The sequence below is a fragment of the Mustela nigripes genome, chromosome 8 (genome assembly GCF_022355385.1).
Source record: "Mustela nigripes isolate SB6536 chromosome 8, MUSNIG.SB6536, whole genome shotgun sequence".
NCBI classification, from domain to species: Eukaryota; Metazoa; Chordata; class Mammalia; order Carnivora; family Mustelidae; genus Mustela; species Mustela nigripes.
The window spans coordinates 35,053,704-35,071,487 of NC_081564.1; the positions used below are offsets into that span (position 1 = coordinate 35,053,704).

The following is a 17,784-nucleotide window of genomic DNA, read 5'->3' on the forward strand; positions in this document are numbered from 1 at the left end:
GAGTTATTGGCTTCTCTTGTGAGGAGTCCATCCAAGTGTGTTGGGCAACAATATTGGCAAGCCCAGCCAGGGGACTATGCTCTGGATTTGTTCAAGCCCCTCAGGATTTCCTGGGATAGAGAAGTTGGCCACAGCAGTGCTCAGGGATCATCTATTTGTTTCTGAGTTAGTTGCTTTGACAGATTGGTCTGTGATACATGCAACAAATGCAGATAGAGCTGATGTTTTCAGAGTAGCCTTCCATGACTTTCTAGCAAATTAAGTGGGCTGAAGGCAAATACAGCAAAGAATCAAAGGTCGCTGGATAGGGAATAAAGCCTGGAGTTTAATGTAAAAGATGGAATGACCCAGTCATTCCTACTCCCTCAGCTGCTCATCTACCAGGAAAGATGTCAGACTGGTAACAGGTAGATCAAGGTTTAACTTCTGGCAAAGTCCAAGATCCTTTACATCCTCACTACACAGAGAACTCAGAACAGGTCTTAGGGTCCCAGGACCCTTCTGTACCTCTAAGAATTTGTTTGAATTGGGAGACTCTAGAGAAATAGTAAGACTGTCATCATTCTGACTCGGTCTTCACATTCCCTCTTACCACCTCCCACTTGCTCCCAGCCCAATCCCTTTCTTAAGAGGCACGGGGAAGGGACTTCAAGGCCATCGATGCATTTTTTTTTTCTTGTCAAAGCAACCACTTACCTTAAAGATCACTGCTTCCCTTGCCTCTGACTGGATTCATTACTACTATATTCCAAAAGCAGGGAGAAGGCATGAGTAGGTGATTCCCCAGACATCTCTGCGTACAGGCAGGGTTAGATACCCTGAGAAATAGAGAGATAGCCTCCAGAAATTTGAGGGATGGGAAAGAATAAAGAGAAGTGAAAGATACAGAATCAAAGTGGAATCCTTCTCTCTCTCTCTCTCTTTTCATTAGCACAATAAAGCAAGAAGGTGTTTGGGAGAGGAAAATACTATTGGTAACATGGCAGAAAGTCAAGGTCTAAATCAAAGGAAGTGGTCCCTTAGCCCTTATGAGAGCAAGCAGCCAGCGCTGCTCACTGTTGCTGCCCAACAGAGGAGCAGGTTCTAAGTAGCAGCAATTAGGACAAACGGTAATTAAGAAATTAAACATGTGTTAATCACCAAATACTTGACAATTTATATTTTAACGAACAGCAATTAACCTACAATTAGGTGCATTCCATGCAGGTTACCATTGTGATTTGTACTTGTAGAATACTATTCTCCTAAAAATAGGACAAGCTCCACAGAAGGACTGCTATGGTGAGAACACTTTGCTAAGAAATATTTTGATACTCTAAATGCCAAGTTAAGATAACTTTAGGGGAAAGACTTAGAAAAGGAGAGATGCTCAAGGAGACTTACTATTGAGCAAAAGTGCTTGATACAGTTGTGTCTACTTTTAGAGAAAACCTCTCCAAATACAACAACTGCAAAACTCAGACCCTAACCAAGTTGAGAAATACCAAATGGGTAGTAGCCAAAACCCAATGGGCATCCCCAACCAAAAAAGAGTTAAAGACAGGACAAAGGAAAGGAACCCAGTGCGTCTATCCCCAAGATGGGAGGTATTTTGAGCACCTGCTTCCCATGGTAAAGAGTCCAGAGCACGCTGATACCTGACACACTCAGAAAACCTCACCTCGTTTTGTTTGTTTGTTTTTTTAAGGATTTTTTAAAAAGATCTGTTTATTTATTTGACACAGATTGAGAGGGAGATCCTAACAAGAGAGGCAGGCAGAGGGAGAGGGGGAAGCAGGCTCCCCACTGAGCAGAGAGCCTGATGTGGGGCTCGATCCCAGGACCCTGAGATCATGACCTGAGCTAAAGACAGAGGCTTAATCCACTGAGCCACCCAGGCACCCCTAACCTTGCATTTTTTTTTAAAGATTTTATTTATTTATTGGACAGAGAGAGAGATCACAAGTAGGCAGAGAAGCAGGCAGAGAGAGAGGAAGGGAAGCAGGCTCCCTGCCGAGCAGAGAGCCTGATGTGGGGCTTGATCCCAGGACCCTGAGTTCATGACCTGAGCCGAAGACAGAGGCTTAACCCTCTGAGCCACCCAGGTGCCCCTAACCTTGCATTTTTGTATGACAGCAAGTTCTGGGGTTCTGGGGGGAAAGAAATCTGGTTCACTTTATTTCACCTAGTTTCATGGAAGGATTCATTTCTGTAACCCCTTTTCACTGAGGTCCTTCTGCCTTTCCACTGATCACATTTAAGGAGTGACTTAGGGAGAAAGCACTCAGATATTAGCTATTTCCCTTCTTCTATCTACCCTAATCTTAATCTCAATAAACTACTACTATTTGTAGAATGGCTAGAACATTCTAAATGTGCTTTTCTCCATTCCTCTTTAAACCCCATACAGCTTTTATATTTAGTCCCATAATTACTGAGTTTCCATAAGTTTAAGTCAGTTGCCCAAACTTATAAGTAGACAAGGCTGATACTTTAATCAGTTCTGTTTAACCCAAACCATATGTTCTACTATACTATGATGTTACCCAATTCCAAATAATATTATAACATGAAATATCTTTAAAACAGTTAATTCATCAATCCTAACTCATTATATCAAAGCTACTTAATAAAATGTGAAAAGCGTCTTTTAAAAATAAAGTTCTATATGTTATGGATGAATGATATGTCCCTCCCCATTTCCATATGTTGGAAATATCCTCACAATGTGAGGATATTTGGAGATAGAGCTTTAGGGAGGCAATTCAGTTTAGATGAGATCATGAAGGTGGAGCCCCCAAAATTAGCAGCCTAAAAATAAGAAGGAAGATAGGAGCTCTTTTTCTCCAAATGCACACGTAGAGGAAAGGCCACTGAGCCCCCTCTGAGAAGACAAGAAGGTGGCCATCTACAAGGCAGGGTGAGGGCCTTCATTAAGAACTGAATCTGTGAGAATCCTACAGGACTCACAGGCTCTGCAACCATGAAAAAAGAATGTCTATCATGAAGCACCCAGTCCTTGGTCTTTCTGTCATAACTTGAGCTTAGACAAAGGCAAAAACACAACTTAAGATCTGGATTGTGGTCAATGTCAAAACTAAACCAATGCATTAGACTCTGGAGGCTGTAACGGGCCCAAGAGAGTTCACACCTAGAGATGCTGGCTGGGCAGTGTTAACTTGAAAGAGAGGAAAATCACAGTTGATATGAAAAGCACAGTTGAGCAGACCTACCTTCTGATCTTGCCTAGAATTTTGTCCCACTGCCTCAATCCTGCAGATGCCTGGAGGCTAAGGCAGAACCTTAGTGAAGGTACCAGAAGGGCAGTGGGAACATCACAGATCTACTTCTTCTCTACTCTGGGAAGGTCTCCTCCAAAAGAAGTTTCTAAAAACACTTAGCCCCTTAGCTTAATCTATCACATAAAAGTCTAGCTTAACCAAATCCACTTCCTCTCCTTCCATTTTAGTACTATGGAAGAAAAAATTTTGTTGGGGCCATATTTTTTTTAAATTACAGCACTGATTGCTAATATAGTTGTAAGAAAGGTTATTTGATAAATAGGATATATTCCCTGTGCAAGAAAAACGTTTTTTTCTTTTTTTACTCTTTTGAATTTTATGTATAAAAATAGTACATATATATTGGAGAAAACTTAGAATATGACCGACCAATAGTATAAAGAAAAAAAGTTCAAATCATCTGTTACCCAATTAGCTAGGGAGATACCACTTTTTAATGTTTATTTCAGCATATACTTTAGCCTTCATTTTATTATATATATATACACACACACATACATATGTTATTATATATATATTTTGTCATATAAATATAATTTGAAAATTTAAAAATATAATATATAAAATTTAAATTGTGGAATTTATTGTTTTATACCAGTTTTTCCACTTAATGCTTAAAGTAGATCATTAAATGGTCTTCCAGGACATTATTCTTAATTGTTGCAAAATACATTTTCATACTGAGGTAACATAAATTAACTAACCCTCTAATGTTGGAAATAATACTGTTTCTGATTTTTCATTATTATAAATAAACTGCCATGAAAATCCTTATAGTTAATTATTTGCAAACATTCTTCCTTATTTCCTTGGGATGAATTGCTAAGAGTAGATCACTAATTTAGACCTATCTAAATTTTTAACACTTAAAACAAGTGTACTTTTAAGAAATTTTAACAATTTATGTGTATACCACTTAATTTAATAATTTGTAAATGTACTATTCAAGACACATGAGATTTCTCAAATCCTTTAATTCTAGAAACTGCTGCAGGTATAAGGGTACAGAGACAAATCAGGCACAACAGTGACAGCCCATTTATTCCCATTATCAAATCCAGGGATAGAGGAACTGGGATAGATGCATCTTCCCTAACAAACATCAAACCCACAGAATGGATGCCTGGGTGTTGTTCCTGCCATTAGGAAGACAAGCAACCCTTGAGGAGGCTAAGTTTTCCCCTTCCCTGAGTCTAGCCAAGCACCTCAATTAAATATGAGAGATGGTCTTGGATCCATGTTCCAGCTGGCTCCTGAGCGAGCCAAAGGAATTAAGAAAGAGAAAAGCAAAATATCTCGATCCTCTTAATGAATCCTTTTAGCTTGAGATCAATTGAGTATTCTCAAATTCAAGTTATATTTTAAAGGTGCTGTCAACAAAAGGGAAAAAAGCACAAACTACCATTGTCACTATTTTCCCACCTTTGGTCCTAAGTCAGGACGCACTTGTGATACAAATCACTCTCTGCCAGAAGGGACATGAAATCAGGGTTCCTTCGGTACCACTTCTTAAGTGCTCCTGGTCTCCATCCTTTCATTACTTTCAATGAGAACTCCAACTGGGTGACATGGATCTTAACAGAACATCCCAAGGAATGGGACAGCTGCCCCTCCATGACAAGGACTTAGGTCTATGCATGTTCTTTTCTTCCCATAGCTTACAGGGATGGGAACAGGACCCTGCACCTCGCTAGCTGGTCCATGAGGCTCACTTCCTAATGACTCATTTACTCCTGAGAGCAACTCATGACGAAGGATTCTCCTCTTTGAGATTCAAGTGCTATGTCTCTGTGGGTCAAATATGCCTTACTTAACATCGCGCTTCTAGATAGCATTTCCTGCCCTGTTGTAGGTTACTTAAAACAACATTTTGGGGGTTTTCCCCCCTCTTATTTTCTTAAAACAGTATATCCATAAACAAGTTTGAAAGGTGTTCTTTACTCATTTCTTAAGGTAACCTATAAAGACTTAACACACTCCTTAGCAAATAGCCCATGCTTCCCTAACATGGGTATTTAAAAAACACCTACACTTCTTACACATTCTCTGATTATACTAATATAAAAACTGTGTTTTCAGAAGTTAGAAGATGCATCAAAACAGGAAATGAGAACAAAGAGCGTACCTGATAAAAATTAGGCCAGAATGTACTAATGGCCAGTTCTGCCCTGTTCCACGTGCGGGTAGGGTCTCCAGATATGTTCCAGATAGGATTCCCCAAAGGCCCATTATTGACCTTCACGTAGACATTGAGTAACCCAGGAGCAGCATTACTCTTGCTGGATACAAAATAGTGAAAATCAATGCAGTGGGTGTCATTTTCTTTCAGCTGAGGTAAGAGGAGGTGGGCTCTCTGCCCCTCAGGTCTCCCAGATGTGTTCACCAGCATGAAAGAGCCTGTGGAAAGAAAATCAATGGAGAGTTACAACCTGAAATACTACTTCCTGATCATCGCTCAAAGCAGTCATCATTTACATGGTGGGTTGACACTGCAATGCTATGGATCTTTCTTGGGTTTTGAGAGCCCCGTCTCTTTCACACCTTTTCACCTTAAAGAATTATCAATATCAGTGAATGGAAAGGTCCCTTGAACTTACTGCATTCAGTCTCCTAAGTAACAAAAATATGCATAATTTGCTGACCTGGTAGTCACTAGCCATGTGTGGCTATTTACATTGAAATTAAGTAAAAACCCATGATATGAAAAGCTTGGGTCCTCAGCCACACTGGCCACACTTCCAGTGCTGAATGGGTTCCTGCAGTTGATGGCTACCACACTGGGAAAGCACAGATGTGGAACCTTCCTATCATCTCAAAAGGTGCTATGGGACAACACTATTCTGTGAGGGTTCCATCATTCAGCAGTTGAGCACGTTAATATTCTCATGTAACTTAGAGAGAGAGAGAACAGATTGGCCTGATTTGTGGAATCTAAAAAGACTTTACTGGCCCTATGATGCTCCCTGTTGCCAATATAATAGAACTTTCTTGTATTTCATTGCCACCAGCCCCATTGCCATAACAGCTGACTTCTTGATAGTGGAGGTGTTTTCAAGACTGGTAATGACTGAGTGTACTGATGCCATTGTTGTGCCAGTCAGAGGATGGTTGTGCTCAGAAATCTCTATGAGCAATGTGTATCTTTACATCCAAACCACCAGCCCACCCACGACTGCTGAAGAGTTTCCATGTGGATTCAAGCTTTCCAGATACCGTGACATCAACTGTGTCACTTGTCTAAGATCATGTCCCCATGTTTAAGATCATGTCTTAGATCAACAGAAATGTCAATTAAAATAATTATATGAGTTTTATATATCATATATTTGCTTTTATCTTTCTTTATGTAAATGTAAAGTTTTTATGTAAACATAAAGAAAGATAAAAGCAAAATGTTCTAAGATAAAAGGGAAAACAGAACATCATAAAGCCTTTCTGGCAGAGAGGAAAAATGTATTGAAACTCTGAGGGGAAAGAACACCTAAATTTGGAGCATAAAGATGAAAAAAGAAATACTACTCACATATGGCTGGACTCATGTTTTCTATTGGGAGAGGAGACTATTCCTCAGCTGAGTATTCTTTTTAGAATTTCCATTATTATGAACCATAATTTTCAAGGATGTGTGTGTGTGTATGTATGTTTTTGTGTATATTTATTTTAGTACACACTCAATGAATACCAAAAACATACATACACTACTAGAAGAAGTGGATTTTTATTTTATTTTATTTTTTCAGTGTTCCAAGATTCATTGTTTACGCACCACACCCAGTGCTCTATGTAATATGTGCCCTCCTTAATACCCACCACCAGGCTCACCCAACACTCCACCCTCCTCCCCTCCAAAACCCTCAGTCTGTTTCTCAGATTTCTTTTCTTGTCTACAAGCTGTGATTTCCCAAACAGCAAAAACAGAAGACAGCCTTTCTCAGAGAATTATTATGAGGACAAAATAAACAAACCATAAATGTAGGTATATATTTTATAAACTAATAGTCTACTGTTATGGAATCAATACCAGACAATGTTTATTGATGGCTGTTAGCTCTACAGTGCCCTGTGTAAGGGGAGCTAGTAGTAATGGCATTAAAGATAAACTGGAATTGAGTCAAAGAGAGATCAGGAAGCTGTTTACCCAGGTTTTAGGATGAGTTAGTGGCCAAACCAAAACTTTGAGCCCCTAAGCTTCCAGCCCATCACTCACCCTGTTACACTCCAATAACCCCATGTTTCTTCATGTGCTGTTTGAGCGTGTATGAAGAAAACAAACCCCTTCGCGACAGTGAAGGGAAATTACAGTCGCTCTTTGAAAATAGAGCAATTTTTCAAAAGATGAATGTTATGCACCTGGAAATATGAAAGCCAAGCCACAAGGGAAGGGTTATCTATGGAACATATATTCCAGTAATAAGGAAGAACTACAAATGTGATTTAAGAATGAGTTGGGGGCACAGAGAGGAAACAAGTGGCAAGAGCATATCATTGAAATGATTCGGGTGAGCCAGATTCTATAAAATGTAAAAAAAAAAAAAAAAAACTTCAAAATAGGCAGGTAGACCAGTCCCCTCACAAACCTAAAGCTGACTGTTCGTGTTTATGATATGAGTTAAAAATCATACTTTTCTGGGTAAATATAAGCAGATCTATTCCGTATTTGATCATGTGGGGCTCTGTTATCTGCAACCTAGTTACAATGTATTTTCCTACTGATAGGGCTGACCAGGACATGGCCTTGAGGTCAACGTTGAATCACCAAAACCTTTAGTACAAGGAAAGTACTTCTTGCAATGTTTCCATCAGTGAAACTCAGGCAGCTGCGGGTAGTAAACACAACCATATGTAAAGGATGGCAGAAGCATGTATTTCCTGTATCCCGTGACATCTAGTTTGGATGCCTGGGTGAAGCTGAAACAGACAAGTCTCTTTCCACATGTTGGTATAAACTGGATAGCTTCCTACCATTACTGTTCAGGGAATCACCAGGAATCCCTAAAACACTATTCTCCTAGCTGTGCAACCGATCCTCCATTATAATCCATTCCAGCACAAAATGCTCTGTCGGCGGTCTGCGATGTCTAAAGTATACAGACATTTTTAACTTGAGGTCGAGGTGAAATGCAGGTATTGTAAGTTATAAATACTCAAATGATCGTAATTTTATACTTCTTTCTCCTTTTAACCTTTTTAAGCCAGAAAACATGGTTTCTTTTGTTACCAGGTATGCTTTGGTGATGCAGATGAGCTCAAATGGGATTAGCAACAGGGGCATGACATCCATCTAACACGGAAGTCCCTTGGGTTCATGTGGGACTTTTGGCAGGAAATTAAAGTTTTTGAGTGATCTCAATAAAGGGCCTCATGATGACCTTTAAACAAAGATCCTTTCTTGCACAATGCCTCCACTCAGGGGAAGAAGTGACAAGAAATTTAGTGGTTTCAAAAGCCATCCTCTCCACTCTGTAAAGTTGTCCGGGAAACTGCAAGAACAGAGGAAAAAACCTTGGAGCTTCTGCTCCCCTCCTGAGTTGAAAAGGAAAGAACGTTGACTGATGAAGAAGACAAAACCTGGACCCTATTTTTAAGTTGGCAGAAAGTGAAAGTTGGCAGAAAGTGATCTCTATTAGAAGGGACTGACTACAGTAGAAAGACAAAAACCAGAGCCTGAGGATACAGAGTGAAGGATGGAGTTACTGGGATTCTGAAAGCCAGATGGGAGTTGATGCGACCAGGAGTTTTTGGAGGGTTGTTACTGTTCATGTTGGTTCTCCAGCTACAGAGCTGCATAGCTTCTGAGTGACCAGCCCCAACCTCATTTCTCTCACAAACTCTATCATTTTCAGTGTGTGATTCTGTGAAAAGAGTCAGAGATCTTCCAAGAACATAGATGTGGTATTGGAGGACATGCCTGCTCTATCCCCACCATCTTCTTCACCTGTTCTGGCCTGAGGAAGCAATTCTGCTTTGACTAGTCACAAGCAAAGTTCTTCTACCTTTCAACAGAAGAAATGGCACCTGAGCAACACTATGGTCAACACGGAAGATTCTGGAAGAAAAGTCTCTCTTTTCCAAACCCCTTCTCTGGGATATGGTCACCTGAGAAATCCTTTTTTTCCCCCTCAGTTGGTATTTTTATGTAGCCCCCATAATTAATGATTAATGTATAAGGATACTTAGGACAATGCTTGCACAAGTTCAAAAATTGTTGACCAGCATTACCACGACTTTGTTTTCCTCACACCTCATCTTTAAATTATCTGCAATTTGTTAGCATTTCACTTGATATTATTTCTGCCTCTCCACATCACAGCCTTCCTGGTCCTATCCTATTTCATCTAAGTGGTAATTTTTATGTTTCCTCTACTTTATTAAGAGAGGAACATTAGTATTAAAGGGTTACAAAACCTTCAACATAGTTGATCTTGCTTCTGCATTAAAGCTCTGGGAAAAGGATCTTTATTTCTACATGTGGTCACGAGGACTTATCTCACAGCTTCAAAGTAGAGAAGATGACATTTCAGCCAACACAAGTATTTCCTGATGGTTCTACAATATTGTCTTATGGTAACTTTACATGTGAAAGAGTGAACACTTAATGCTTAGCAGTCTGGCAAAAACAGAATCCTGGGGGTAAATTCCCAGTTGGGCATACAAAAATGGCAGGTGGGAGGGAATAGATGCCTTTTAATTGTTTGAATTTATCACCTAACGGCTATGAAAGTAAAGTCAACTCGCCAATGTTTAAAGGATCCAAGACATTTATATTCAATTTTAGACTATTAAGTCTGTTTTTTAAAAAATATTCCTATATGGCTGAATGTTTAATTTTCACCTCCTGCTTCAATGTTTTGACTGTGAGGAAATACATTTTCAAAGGCTAATTGGGTCTCCCTCAGTAGGTACTTCCTTACCTCAATTTTTTTCCCCCAACAAAAAACACTCCAACTGGGCAAATAAATAAAAGAAATCAGAATTCAAATTAGCATAGAAATTCTGTGTTCAAATAACAAAACACCCTTAAGTCACAAGTGTAGAAGTAGAGAATATAACATTGCAGGCAAATGAAAAGAACTCCATGTAACAGAGCTGGCTTCAAAAGGGGAAGTTTTTTTAAAAAGCACACTTTGAAGGTCTTTAAGAATAATTATTTTGGTTTCTCTGAAAACGAAAACTTCGCTATGAGAACATGCAATATTCACATTCTTGAATCTTTGGGTGAATTAAATTTAGCTTAATCATATCCACTGGCAAATGCTTTTGATTGGACTATCTTCCATCATTGTTTATGACAGCAGCAATAGCTAGATATAATTAGTTATTCCCTTCTACCCCATCATTAAAATTTGCATTGGTGTGGTAGAGGCTCTAGATTTTTAAAAGCTAAGGAAATTGCATAAATTCTCTTCATAATTTCAGAAACTTTGTGAGCCCAACAACAAAAAAGGGAGCGTTTTCCATCATCCAGCAGGAAGAGAGAATGATGCGTGTTATTAAATACTTTGGCTGGTGGAGAAGCAGCATTTTATGAACTTGCAAGGGAGCAGATCTTCCACCCCAATTGTGTCTCTTTGGCATGGGGATTATTTTAAGCTGGTTATTCTTTTTTTTTCTTTCTCTGTTTTTAAAAATTCTTTATTCAATTCAATTTAGTTAACTAGTCACATAATGTATGACTAGTTTCAGGGGTAGAATTTAGTGATTCATCAGTTGCATAAAACACCCAGTGCGCATTTCACCAAATGCTCTCCTAATGTCCATCACCCAATTACCCCATCTGCCTCCCTTCCTCCCTTCCAGCAACTCTCAGTTTGCCTCCCTGTTTTCATCCTATTTTATTTTTCCTTCCCTTTCCCCTATGTTCCTCTGTTTTGTTTCTTAAATTCCACATATGAGTGTGATCCTATAATAATTTTCTTTCTCTGATTGACTTATTTCACTTAGCCTAATACCCTTTAGTTCCATCGATGTCATTGCAAATAGCAGGATTTCATCCTTTTCGATGGTTGAGTAATATTCCATTGCATATACATTCCACATCTTCTTTATCCATTCATCTGCCAATTAATATCTGGGCTCTTTCCATAGTTTGGCTATTGTGAACATTGCTGCTATAAACATTGGGGTACAGGTGCCCCTTTGAATCACTATGTTTGTATCCTTTGGATAAACACCTAGTAGTAGTTAGTTACTCTTAACAGCACACACAGGTGAAGTTCTCAAAACTGAGTAAAAGTCACCCTTGCCTAAGAGACACTTATTAGGGCAAACTCCATTTGTAACAGTGTCTCCTTCCTGTGGGGATAGCCACATTTCTAGAAACTCTTGTCAAATTTACAAACAACCTTATCCTTGTTGACTGCTTTTCCTTTCCTGATTCACCACTTCCAGCATCCTTGGTCTTTAGCTGAAGATGGTATTCAAGCTGAGGGCTTCAGCCATTTCAGGAAGTTCCTTTTCTAGGGTCTCTCCCATATATACAGGAAGTATACAAGATATTAAACTTCTGTTTGTTTCCTCCTTTTAATCTGTTTTATATTAATTTCTTGTTATATTAATTGATATTAATTTAATTACTAGACCAGCCAAAGAACATAGAAGGTGTAAAGGAGCAAAATTTGCCACCCCAAAGTGTGTCTCTTTGACATATGGATTATTTTGAAGAAATGGAAGGCTCAGGAAGAAACTCTGACCCTCCCCCTAACTCAATGAAAGAATTTAGATAGAGGAGCTGCTCCAAAAAGTGAGCCATCACCATAGAAAATAATATGAATTAGGTGTGGTGGATAGGGAGGAACTTAGAAAAGTCTGTTAACAATCTTCTCTATGTCCCATTGTTTCTGCCTGACCCAGCAAACACTTGTTTGTCAAACACTTACTCTTTCTCATCTTCCTGTAAATTGTTTTTCTTCCCTGTGAAGTCTCTGATAACCACCTCCTTTTCTTAGCTCTGAATGGTGTATAAGCCCCAATTGCCTGACTCCTTGTAGGTTTCATATTCTTATGGAATGCCCTGTGTACATCTGTAACTAAGTTTTATTTTCTCCTGTTAATTTGTCTCATGTCAATTTAATTCTTAGATAAGCCAAAAAACAAAAAACAAAAACCAAAAACAAACAAAAAAAGCCCGCCTTGAATCACAGGAGAAAATATTTCCTCTTGACAAAGGCGAGAAGGGAAAATTTCTCACCCCCACAAATATTAATGTCACTCTAAAATTCACTTCTTAAGCCTCTTAATTTTAGTAAAAGTACACAGATCATTGGCCTTTCTCTTCTTTTGGCTGTTTTGTCTTCATTTTCTTTTTCTTCTCTGTGACATGTCTTCAAATTTGTAGATTTAAAACCCAAAAGCTAAATAGAAAGTTTACAAGTTCCATTTTTGCTGGTATAAATCCTGCCTCTAGTTTACAGGGCCATTCTGTTTTTCTTCTGACCTACTATATATACCAGTTGTAACAATTCAGCTATCTAGAGAAGTGCTTCTCGAACCACCTGCGAAGAACGACCATTTTTCTAAAAATATCTGATGCATCTCAGATCAAATGTATGTAAAATGCAATAAACATGGATTTCCAAAAAAGAATCAATAACAAGGCATGCAAAACACAAGCCCATATTTGTTAGTAGATTAAATAAGTGTAAAAACACTCTTGTCAAATTTCTATAAAATTTCTGAAGACTTGCTCTCAATTTTTATAGTGGTCATGGGCAGGAACAGTATGCTGACCAGCTCTGATGTGCAGATGCCACCAAGTAGCACAGGCTTAAAGTTCGAGTAGTAGAGCAAACTGGGTTCCCAAGTACCCAAGTGTATGTAATTTTTTTTCTTAACATGGGAGAAAAAGACAGAGATGGACAAATTGAAAGAAAGGAAGGAAAAGAAACTCTCTAGTTTCTTAACCCAAGGATGAAGGCTATCAAGCTGATCTTTTTAGCTGTGAAAGAAATTGGTTAAAGAAGACACAAAAGAAGAATGGAAAGTGAATGGAGAGGGAAGAAGCAAACACAATCTTGGAGAATGGAAAGATAGCAGCGAGGCTGAATTCAGAACAGACCCAGCTTGGAGGCAAGGAGGAGAGGAAGAGGGCTCCAAGAACACATCTTAGCTATTTTTAAGGAGAATGTAGGGAAGTCATGTGCCACCCAGTCCTTGGGTCAAGGGCTGCATCTATCCCATCTCATTAAGTCCTCCCAACAATAAAGACCCACAGAAACACAGAAAGCAGCTCACCAACAACATCTGACGGAGCTAAAGGGAATATGAATTTTTCACATTCAGGCTCTAATGAAGGCAATGCTCTAAAACCAACATTTTCCAAACATGTGGACCCATCATGATACCAAAACATTGTATATGCACCCCAGTATGCAAGTGTGATGTTCTGTGTGAACACGTGCATTACACACACACACACACACACACACACACACACACACAGAACTTCCAGAACTTCCACGAAGAAATATGTGCCCCTATTTTTTCTTATCAAGTGTATGTATATTATACTCACGTTTCCTATTCTGCTGTTTCATTTTGTGACATACAGACGAAAATGAATGCTGGACACAACTGACAACTGGTTCCACAGCCCACGGATGCTTAAAATCATATCGCAACTCCTGTCCAAATAACCCAAACAAATAAGATCTACACTGTGCTCTGCCGTCTTCATAAAAGAGCTTTGTATTTTTAATTTGTAATTTTAAATTTGATCTTATCCTTCAAATACCAAAATACCAGATTACATCCCTCCTCCTGCTCCCTCGGCCAATACCAACAATGGTTCTAAAAAATGTCTTTTCTGATGAGAAATGAGGAAGTTGAAAGCCTGTGGAGAAATAAATGAACTTAGGGAGCAAAGCTCCAAGGGAACAAAGCCTCTGTGGGGAGCTGCCACCATCACTTTAAAAACACTTATTAGCACCCATTTCAGCCCAATGGAACCACATCTGTAGCCACATCCATATTCTGCAGACCAGATGACATGCACCCCTTTTCATCTCCTGGGTCTTCTATGCCCCTCTTAAAAATGTACAAACATGAAATACTTATTTTGCAACCACTAGCGAGTACAACCTTAATTAAAAGAAAAATTCTTTTTACCCAAATATCATATCCACCTCTCTGTTTTGCCCTCTCTCTTGTCTTTCTCTTGGATTCTCCAATATTACTTGTCAGGTACACTAATTTTGGCCATGGTCCTAATATACTGGTGAACATACATTAAGACGGTAAAGAAGTAACACCATATCACAGGAAAGCCCCAGCAAAACTGTGTAACTACACCACTTCCTCACTTCCCCAGTCCAGGTGGCACTTTCCTTGGGAGAGGAAGGGATGTGGACGAGAACTTCTTATAAGTCCGACCAGCTAGTACCCAGCACTCTGTTCTCCCCAAGGGAATGCCACATCAATAGGTGCTATAAAATTAATAATAAGCATAGCTAAAGCCTAGCATCCACCTAAATAGTAAGCATCATGAGCATAGCATATACGAAAATGTGCGTAAAACACTTGCTTCAAGATACCTGTACTGAAGACCCAAAACATATGCAGTTGTCAGCTTAGTGATTCATGGCATAACTGAGTGGGTATTTTTATTATTTATTGTTCATAAAGATACTGAGCTGCCCAAAATAAATTCACTCTCCTTACCTGGTCAATTTTAGCCCCGGTGGGATATATCTGAGTGACCATTATATACTGGGCATTTTGAGAACTGTGAACAGTAAAACCTGAACCAATTCCTCCAGCAAGAAATCTCACAGCTATAATCATATTTTAGATATTTCAGCACAGAAAGAAAAAAATGCACAGAATTAACAAATCTGATCCATTAAGTTGACCAACATTTACATAAACCACAATCTCAAGGGCTTGTAAAATTTGTGGATTTATAACTGTTAACTGGCTCAGTTGCTAAGCATCTGCCTTCAGCTCAGGTCATGATCCCAGGGTCCTGGGATCAAGCCCCGCATGGGGGTCCCTGCTCGGTGGTAAACCTGCTTCTCCTTCTCCCACTCCCCCTGCTTCTGTTCCTTCTCTTGCTCTCTCTCTGTCAAATAAATAAAATATTTTACAAAGGAGGGGGCGTGGTGCATGGGTGGCTCAGTGGGTTAAGGCTCTGCCTTTGGCTCAGGTCACGATCTCAGGGTCCTGGGATATAGCCCCACATCAGGCTCTCTGCTCAGCAGGGAGCCTGCTTCCCCCCTCTCTCTCTACCTGCCTCCTTGTGATCTCTCTGTCTCTGTCAAATAAATAAATAAAGTCTTAAAAAATATATAGAACTGTCAACCAGTAACTCTTTTAAAAAAGAGTTTTGAGACAGGGAGGAAAAAGAAAATAAGATAAAAACAGAGAGGGAGACAAATCCTAAGAGACTCTTAATCATTGGAAACAAACAGGGTTGCTGGAGGGGACATGGGGGTGGATGGGGTAACTGCGTGATGGACATTTAGGGACGGCACATGATGGGAGGAGCACTGGCTGTTGTATGCAATTATGAATCACTAAATTCTACCACTGAAATTAATAATACACTACATAGGGGCGCCTGGGCGGCTCAGTTGTTAAGTGTCTGCCTTCACCTCAGGATATGATCCCAGGGTCCTAGGATCGAGCCCCCACATCGGGCTCCCTACTCAGAGGGAAGCCTGCTCCCACGCCCCCTGCTTGTGTTCCCTCTCTCACTGTCTCTCTCTCTCTCTCTGTGTCAAATAAGCATAATCTTTAAAAGTAAAAAAATAAAAATAAAAAAGAATACACTATATATTAACTAACTTGACTTTAAATAAAACATTTTTTAAAAAGAAGGCATGAAGAGACTCAGAGCAAATGGAGGGTACTCTGGGGGTTCCATTCAGAGAAGTACTGTGCTCTCCTTTCATAAGGAAAGTAAAGCTTTACTGAGTACTAACTCCCGTTGCATTATGTCATCCAAACTGCTTGCCTGACTTAGCTGGAAAATACTATGTGTGTGCTTTATAATTTCTAAGTAAAAAACAAATAGAGTAAAGCAAACAAACCCTTTTAACTATCTGCTAATGCTAATGACTGTATCTTGGGAAATAAGCCACATGTACAATGGGGAAGTGACAGGTATACTGTTCAGAACTTTCTTAAGAGACTGCTTAATTTCCCATACGTCAGGTTTTTCATTGATTGACATCTTAAAAATGAGTTCGTTTTTGTTCTAAATCTCAGAACAACACAAACCGTCACAATATAAGCATCTGCCACAATTACTGTTGATTTAGAGATGATTTTTTTTCACATGTGTATCTGTTAACAGGCTAAACCATGTCTTGCTTTAAGAAGAAATTATACAGTTAAGCTTCTATATAAAATGTAAATCAAACTTAACTGTTTAAAAAATGCATCAACTTTGACATTTTCAGTTTACCAGAAGCCTGCTGGTGGTGCTCAAGAGGAGTTCAGCTAAATCATTCTTTGTCATAAAAAATATTTCCCAAAACACTCTAAGGGTTCTGTTAACAACCATGATTGAGAGCTCCCCATAATCCTGGAGAAGGGGCCGAAGATTTTGCTTAAGATGTTTCATCTTGGGCTGGGGACAGAAAGCCAGAGCCAAGCAGGGACCCTTGATCAGAGGACAGAAGGAAGGAGTTATCGAAACTCGACAAGGTGAGTCAGGAGGGGAAATTATACTGGCCTCCACATTGAATCAGTTATATCATCAGTTCAATGATATAATATCAAATTTAGAAGTGATCAAAACAGTCTGGAATTCAAGGAATCTGTTGGATTAATTAAGCAGCAACAACATCAAGATACCAATAAATAAATAACAAATAATATGAAGAGACAATTTGCATCAGCAAAAATACAATTAGTGAAGAGACGTCTGGGAAAAATATTCATCTTCACCACTAAGTCATGAATTTTAAATTAAAGCAAATGTCGGTTACAATTTTAAATGGAAGCTTCTTAGATATGTAAAACTTTCCCGACTACATGTGTGTGAGGTTCTGGTGAAGATCCCGCCCGTGTTCAGATAGGAAGCCCTATCACTGGATATAGAATTCCAGTAGTAAAGAACATAAAGACAGTCAGACTCTTTGCCCTTTTAGGGCAGGTTGGGAGAGAAACCTACAGATCTTAACTTAGCATTATGTGACCTTATGAAAAGCAGCTTACACTTGAGCTGACTCATAGACAGTGGGGAAAAAAGAACACTTTCTGGAGACCAGGGGGACTAGTGAGGATCAAGTCCTCATCCTGGTGCAGGATAGGACACAGGGGCCCCCTGAGCTTCGTGGGAAGCTGAGCTCTGCAGTCACACAGCCTGTGTTTGGATAGTGACTCAGCCATGTACTGGATGCCACTGAGCAAGTTAGCAAACTCCACTATGCCTCAGTTTCCTAACCTAGGATGTAAAGATAAAACTATTCCCAACTCAAAGAGGCTGTTCAGTGATTAAATGAGATAATTCACATAGAATCCTTCTTAGCAAGGTGCCTGGCACCTACACAGTACGCATGTG

General features: G+C 39.4%; 1 protein-coding gene across 13 annotated transcripts in view; it reads right to left on the minus strand.

Annotated features, from left to right (window-relative positions):
- The window catches only part of PTPRM (protein tyrosine phosphatase receptor type M), a 777,671-nt gene that overhangs the window by 481,377 nt on the left and 278,510 nt on the right, over positions 1-17,784 (minus strand). For all 13 annotated transcript variants that reach the window (XM_059409214.1, XM_059409213.1, XM_059409212.1 and 10 more), the window contains exon 3: positions 5,407-5,678. In XM_059409214.1, the coding sequence (XP_059265197.1) occupies positions 5,407-5,678 (272 nt within the window). The remainder of the gene's footprint in view (positions 1-5,406; positions 5,679-17,784) is intronic.